The 7027-nt window shown below is 39.2% G+C and overlaps 1 protein-coding gene across 2 annotated transcripts in view; it reads right to left on the bottom strand.

Moving 5' to 3' along the window:
* Positions 1-283: 283 nt before the first annotated feature.
* PGM1 (phosphoglucomutase 1) overlaps positions 284-7027 on the bottom strand; it is a gene marked incomplete at its 5' end in the record, with an annotated part of 41737 nt that continues 34993 nt past the window's right edge. The window contains 5 exons of one of the 2 annotated variants that reach the window (XM_081325323.1): positions 284-1302; positions 2397-2531; positions 3583-3766; positions 5563-5698; positions 6894-7009. In XM_081325323.1, the coding sequence (XP_081181449.1) occupies positions 1213-1302; positions 2397-2531; positions 3583-3766; positions 5563-5698; positions 6894-7009 (661 nt within the window). In that variant the 3' untranslated portion in view covers positions 284-1212. The remainder of the gene's footprint in view (positions 1303-2396; positions 2532-3582; positions 3767-5562; positions 5699-6893; positions 7010-7027) is intronic. The other variant, XM_081325322.1, reaches the window with a different exon arrangement.

The raw sequence follows: 7027 nt of genomic DNA, 5'->3' as shown, positions 1-7027 counted from the left end.
GCAACTGAAAGTCCAGTTGCCTTTTGAAAAAGCACCTTTGGGACAACCCCGACCTGGATGACTGAGAATCTCCATAGACCCAAGAGCGCCAGTTTACCAGTGCTTTCATTCTCTGCCTACTAAGGACAATTTCACAAAGGTTTCCTCTCCTTTGGATAACTTCATCTGCAGAATTGCTCTGCAAAATTCCCTATGGAAAAAGAGAAAGGGTGGGAGGAGGAGCCAAAGCTGAGCATGTGTAAGTGTGGAGGAAATGAGAAATTGCATCACTATCTGATGGGAACTATCTGAATAGCAAAAGGACATGAGAAAGTACAAAATAATGGGAGTTGAAGAATAACTACATCTCTACATATAATCTCATCCAGTAGAGCAAAGGCCAAAATTATGAGAATGCAGGCTGGGACACGCATGTGGAAATATGTGTGTGTCTTTCCTTACATTTTTCTGTGGAAGCCAAGCCCATGTTAGGTTTGTTATAAATAATAATAAGACAAACAATGGCAATGGATGAGATGAATATGCAGACTGAAAAAAATAAACATCTCTAGCTTTTTGCTCTGCTTGCAGCCGTCATTTTCCAGAGAGATCCTGGTTGTATATGAGCAATCCATAATTCCATTTTTGAAAATTGAACTCGTTCAAGTTGCGCTGCTTTATTTCATTTAATATGATTAATTTTATATATATATTAGTGATTAATTTTGTCCAGAAGACACAATGGAATATTTGTACAGCAAATCATAAGTATACATTTCAGGGGGACCAGTTCACAATGATTGGCAATTTTAGAGGCACAAAACTTAAAAAGTCTGCATGTTGCCCACAAATATATGGATATATTCCCACATACATATTACACACCCGAATGGTGTGCTGAGGCAGTTTGGATCATACCCGATAAAAGTTATATTGTTATTTAGTCCTGCTGTTTTTATACAGTGACCTTTTCCATGGTTACTTAAAACAAAAGGCAACACAGACCGGTAATAGATAACATTAAAAAGACAATGTATATCAGCATACACTTAGTGTAAACTTTCAATATCATGTCTACCCTTTTAGCAGATTGTAATGCCTTTGGATACAGTGTTAAGGTGGGGAGAGGGAGAGAATGGAGATAATTGATTGCTGGGGGCAAGATTAGCAAATTCTGACGGGGAGCAGCCAGGTACCCAAACCGTTTCTGTTCAGATGTCTTCAAGCATTACATTATGTAATGACGGTGGGGCCTGTGCGGCCAGTTCTCTCATGAAGCTGGGAAAGGCTCAGTGCAATAGAGATGAGAGGAGCCAACATGACCTACCAAAAAGAAAGAGAAAGAAAAATGAAGAGGAACATCAGTCACCAGTTTTTGGAAACCAATGTCAGTTTCAAGAAGTCAGAAACCAGGTGGAATTCAAAGGCACTACGGTGTATTTCATGCTATCTATATATATGACTCTGAATAACTAACGATCAAAGTTGAATTGGCGCTAGTTAAGAGTCAATGGACTTGCTAGGCCTCCTTATCTATGTTTCCTGGTAAAATACATGAGAAAATCCCATTGGAGGAAAATTCCACTTAGGGTTAGGGCTAGGTCACTATGAATGCATACAAAAAAAATAGACTTTGCCAACAAACGTGAAGTGTTTGGGGATGGTTAGGAGGGCACTTACCTTTCTAGGGCGCCCTATCTATGTTTCCTGGTAAAATACATGGGAAAATCCCATTTTAGGAAAATTCCACCTAGGGTTAGGGTTAGGTCGGACTTGCGGGGAGGAGGAGAGGGGGGCTGGACTTGGGTCTCTGATGCCGGCATAGACTCCAAACGGATCATGTATTTAAGCCCGCCCTCAGGCTCAGTCTGGTTGTCTCCTACAGCCATCTACTTGCTAGTCTCCAGAATTCTTCAGAATTTGCCATGTGCAGAAGGATCAAACTAGGATTCTAGAAACGGATGGAGCTAGTCACATTGGGATGTCTGCTGGGTATGGTCAAAGATGACAGCCATGACTGTAAGTAAAGCTTCCTTTTTTCCCAAAAATGAGCATCGAACAACATCATGACTGTTACCTTGACATTTCTGACCAGATCCTAACCCAGCCAACACTTCTGCATAGCTTTTAATTCAGTAAACAAGTTTCAAATTCTCTATGAAGCTATTAAACAAGAACCCTAGAAGTGGTAGTCTTGAAGTCTTGGAATCAGACATAGAAAAGCCTTTAATATTTCATATACCCCACAAAGAAAAATGAGTCCTTTATTTTTCTTCCTAGTTTATCTCTGGCTTCCCACAAATGTAGGATCCATTTTCTTTGGAGCATTGATCCATTGGTTGTGACAGGAAGGTTTACAAATTAAAATTGCCACATCAGTACAGCCAATAAATCTATGACCTAATAATTTAAGCTACCTGTGGATCCTCATATATTTTTGGTGCGTCTTTTTCATAGCTGTCAATATACAATCGCACAGTTGCTCCAGCACTTCCTGTGCCACTAAGTCTGAAAATGATGCGAGAACCATCAGCAAAGATGAGCCGCAAACCCTGAAAACAAGAAAGAAAGAAAAAGAATTTCAGGTCTCCTGAAATCTATTCTATAAAAGACTACTCGACTTTCATTGACTGCTATTACATGGCTATTATATGGCAATCTTAATAATATGCCTGAAAAGAAAGATGGGCTCCTAATTTTTATTTTGCTATGCAGAGCTCAAAGTGCTTCAAAACATGTAGGAATTAAACATTAATTTGTTTATTTTATATACCATTCTTTCCCAAATAAGTTACATTTCTTAAGTATCTTTACATGTTTTGATCAAACTAGTTCAGTAAGCATAGGATCCTGACAATGATAGATATAATTTATCTTGGCCATATCCTTTCAGAATAAGCCACCAAGGCTAGCGAAGCTTTAATTAAAATAAGCAATAGAACCAGAATCACAGCAAAAGAAAATGTTCTTGTTATTGCTAGGATTTTGGTAACATCTCCCTTAGGTTGAGTTCAGCTCCGGCTGTCAACATCAAGGTGTTGATGGCAACAATATGGATCTGTCTGCACCAGCCTGGTCTATAGATTGGAATCTCCAGGTGGATTTCCGTTCTTATATTGACAGCTCAACTTTGTTAGTTTTTTAGTTTTTTCAATATCAGCCAAGGTCAACTAGATACTAATAAATAATGAATATGAAAAGATTGTATGTTATGATTTGTTTTGCTAAATTACTGCTATCAATAGTGACATATATAGAAAGCTATTTACTAGTAAATATTTAATTTCTAAACACTAAAACATAATTATCAGTGCTTCTACTACGCTGCAAATAATCATCATCGCTGTCCTCCACCTTAATTCTTTAAGCAGATAAGAAATTAAGTAAAAACTCTTCACTTTTAAGGCAACTGCAAATAAAAATTCCTCAGCTGACTCAGGAATTCTGGGAGTTGAAGTCCATGAGTCATAAAAGAGCCGAGGTTGCCTACCCCTGTACGACAAATGCAGTACTTCAGCTAAAAGTAACATCATTAAATATACTGGTAAAAGAAGAACAACTGTTCCCAGATATCAAAGCTTCAAGTTTAAACATTTTCCCAACCTGATTTCTTGAAATGCTTCCATCTACAGGATCGCTGTATTCAAAATTATCAGCTTTTTCTACAACGTATGATTTGTCAGCAGCTGATAAGGTCTTGCCCACAAAGGACCGGTCAAAGAACAGAGTTTCTAGATCTTTCATCATCCGGTTAGCACCATCAGCATCCACCTCTTCATAGTCATATCTAGGAATAGTCAGGAAATTTTGATCATAGAAACGCAGACCGCAACTAGCCCTCCAATCCCCGTTTTATTTTTAGAACTTTGTATGCAATCATTTATTCCCTTTTTCAGGCAGAAAAAAGAGCAAGGATGCTGGAGACCAATGTCATAAATCAAGCCTTAATTAGCATTATTTAAAAAAAATGGCAGAATTGTATTTCTTTTTTTCCTACCCACTGGCATTTCTCTCTCAGCAAACTGGTGTTTAGCTATTGTTGTGTTCTAAGTTCATGGATATTTATTTATTAAATTCAGAGTCACATGCGACTATTTTCTGAGAAACAATAGCATACGCAAACACTCATATACCTACACATGATACACACGTGTGTATCTGTATGTATGGGCGTGTATTTTAATTAACTAATTATATAGCCTGAACAATTCTAAAACAATGAAAACATTTGAAAACAGTACAAAAATGAATATACACAGCATCTGAGATAATTATCAGTACAATTGTTAGTACAGCTAAAAAACAGTGTCCTTGACACATTCAGGACTCCAGGCCTGGGCACTAGCCAAGCTTTTAAGGGCTTGCAAAAGCCCAACTGGGTTGGGGCCATACAGTCTCTGAAGGAAGGATGTTCCAAAGGGCAGGGGCTAGAGCAGCAAAAGCACATCTCCTGGTCTCTGCCAGCCAACATTCTTCTTGAACTAAATTTCTTGGCCATCCCAGTCAATTTTATTTATAACTCTTATTTCCAGACTCAAAAGACTCTCAATTTCTTCAAGCATAAACAAATTTTGTCATGCCAATGTGTACAATATGCAACAATTCACTTACTTAAATTAATTCATAAATATTAGTTTTATGTATGCCATATGTTCTACATTCTAGTAATAAAGACTGTAGTAAAGAATCTGTATGTGTATGTGTACGTGTACGTGTGTGTGTGTGTGTGTATACACACACACACACACACACACACACACATATATGGGACGTGGTGGCTCAGTGGGTTAGGACGCTGAGCTTGTCGATCAGAAGGTTGGCAGTTTGGCGGGTCAAATCCTGAGTGCCGCGTAACAGAGTGAGCGCCTGTTACTCGTCCCAGCTTCTGACAACCTAGCAGTTCGAAAGCACATAAAAATGCAAGTAGAAAAATAGGGACCACTACGGTGGGAAGGTAACAGCGTTCCATGCGCCTTTGGCCACATGACCACGGAGACGTCCTCGGACAAGCGCTGGCTCTTCGGCTTTGAAACGGAGATGAACACCGGCCCCTAGAGTTGGAAATGATTAGCACGCATGTGCGGGGGAACCTTCTACAAAGACAGTGCAGAATTTTGTAATATCATCACAGGGTTTAGGTAGGTGGAAATCAATGTAAAGCAGCGGTGGGCAACTATGGACCTTTATGACCTCTGGACGTCAACTCCAGAATTCCTGAGCCAACCCAATAATGGGGCAATTAAGAAAATCATGTTATGCATTTTGCAATGTGAGATTTTTGCAGTTTTTTAAAATTATACATCCAACAGTTCTAGATTTAAATTAGAAATCCACAGAAGTTAGAAGAAAAGCAGGTCCAGTATACTGTGGGAACATGAAACATTCGCACAACTTCTATATCGCTAGTTTAGAATCTTACCTTTCAAACAGCAAATTCTACATTCATTTTACGTAAGAGAGTTTAAAAACAGAATTCTCGACTCCCAAGAACGTCTGTCCTTTAACTGTATTATTTCATGAAAGCTGAACTCAGTGATTTTATCTATTCTAACTAATCACATCTCAAACCTATGAAATTACTACCTTGTGAAGAAATTCCGCCCATACTGTTGCCAGTGATCTTTCAGGATTGATTCCACACTCTGTTTTCGGGTAGCTATAATTGACAGCCATGCCAAGACAGCCCAGAGGCCATCTTTTTCACGAATATGATCCGATCCTGCAGCACAGACAGATAAACAGCATATAAATGGGACCAATCCTTCAACTATGTGAAGAATGATGGAACAGAGCAGGATTGGATAACCTGTGGCCCACCAGGTAGGTGGTTCACTAGGTATGGACCACCTATAAATTACTGAGTGATACAGGGCCAACTGTGGGACACCTCTTCCTAAAGGTATGTGCCTGTTCCATTAGATCTAACAGGGTGGATGTGATCTGTGTCCCTTCTGTCAAATGTTGCCATATAGTTGGACCTAGGCAGTGTTCCTTTTCCATAGCTGTTCCTTCCCCTAAGAACTGGCAGGATTCGTGGCATTCTGAGAAACCATCAAGACCTGTTGCTTCCCACAACACGTAGGATGAAATGAGGCTGAACCCCAGAAAGATTATATTTTGATACCAGGAATTTTCCATATTGACTTTTATGTTTTTATAGTGGTTTGTGAGCCACCCAGAGTTATGCTGCATAAGATGGGGGGGGGGGGGTGTAATATATTATACATCTTATAAATAAACATGTTAGGCCTGTCTTTCTCCACATTTGAAAGAGAATGACACCCCCCCCCCCCAAAATCCAGGAACATAGACACAATGGCAGATGTTGCTGCAGAAAATAATGCAAGTGGCTAAATTCATCTGTCATGCTAAGGTAAGGCTGAACAACGTATGTTGGCTTGAGGGCCACACCAGGCTTTGAGTGGCATGTCAAGGGCTACACTCTCTAAAGCAGTAAAAATAAGGACCAATTGGCGAGCGTTATGGGGACATCAAGGGGTAAAAGTAGTGCTTAGCAGTGCTTAGCACATTTATAATGTCTTTTAACATTTTGGAGTCCACCAATCTAGGGATTGCAAAATGGAGTTGCATTTTACTTCTAAGCCATGCTTTTCAAACTTTACAGTAAACTGTGGCTTGCAATAATAATAGTTTGTTGTACAAGTCATGTCTAGTTTCAGACAGAATTCAAAAGCATATAATAAGCTTCATAAGAAACACTGACTGAATTTACCTGTCACCTGGTTGATAAGCCAAAAGAACTAAAGTTGGACTTCTTGTAATGTGTAAACCTAGCCACTATTACATGAATGTGCTCTCTGTTGGTCTTAAAAGTCTAAAGGTCTTGTTTGGGGAAGAAATGTGAGGTACTAATGTTGTAACAAAAATAATTAATAGTAGGAATGTTTACGTACCAGTACCAAAACTCTCCTCTCCACACAGAGAGAGTTTGTTTGCATCCATCAGATTTCCAAAGAACTTCCAACCTGTTGGAGTTTCATATAAAGCAATCTTTGTATCCTTGGCCACCCTTCAAAAGACAGGAATA

This window comes from Vipera berus (assembly GCF_964194415.1).
Source record: "Vipera berus genome assembly, chromosome: 3".
NCBI classification, from domain to species: Eukaryota; Metazoa; Chordata; class Lepidosauria; order Squamata; family Viperidae; genus Vipera; species Vipera berus.
Note: the sequence above shows the minus strand (reverse complement) of the source record. Positions and strands in the feature narration are given on the sequence as shown.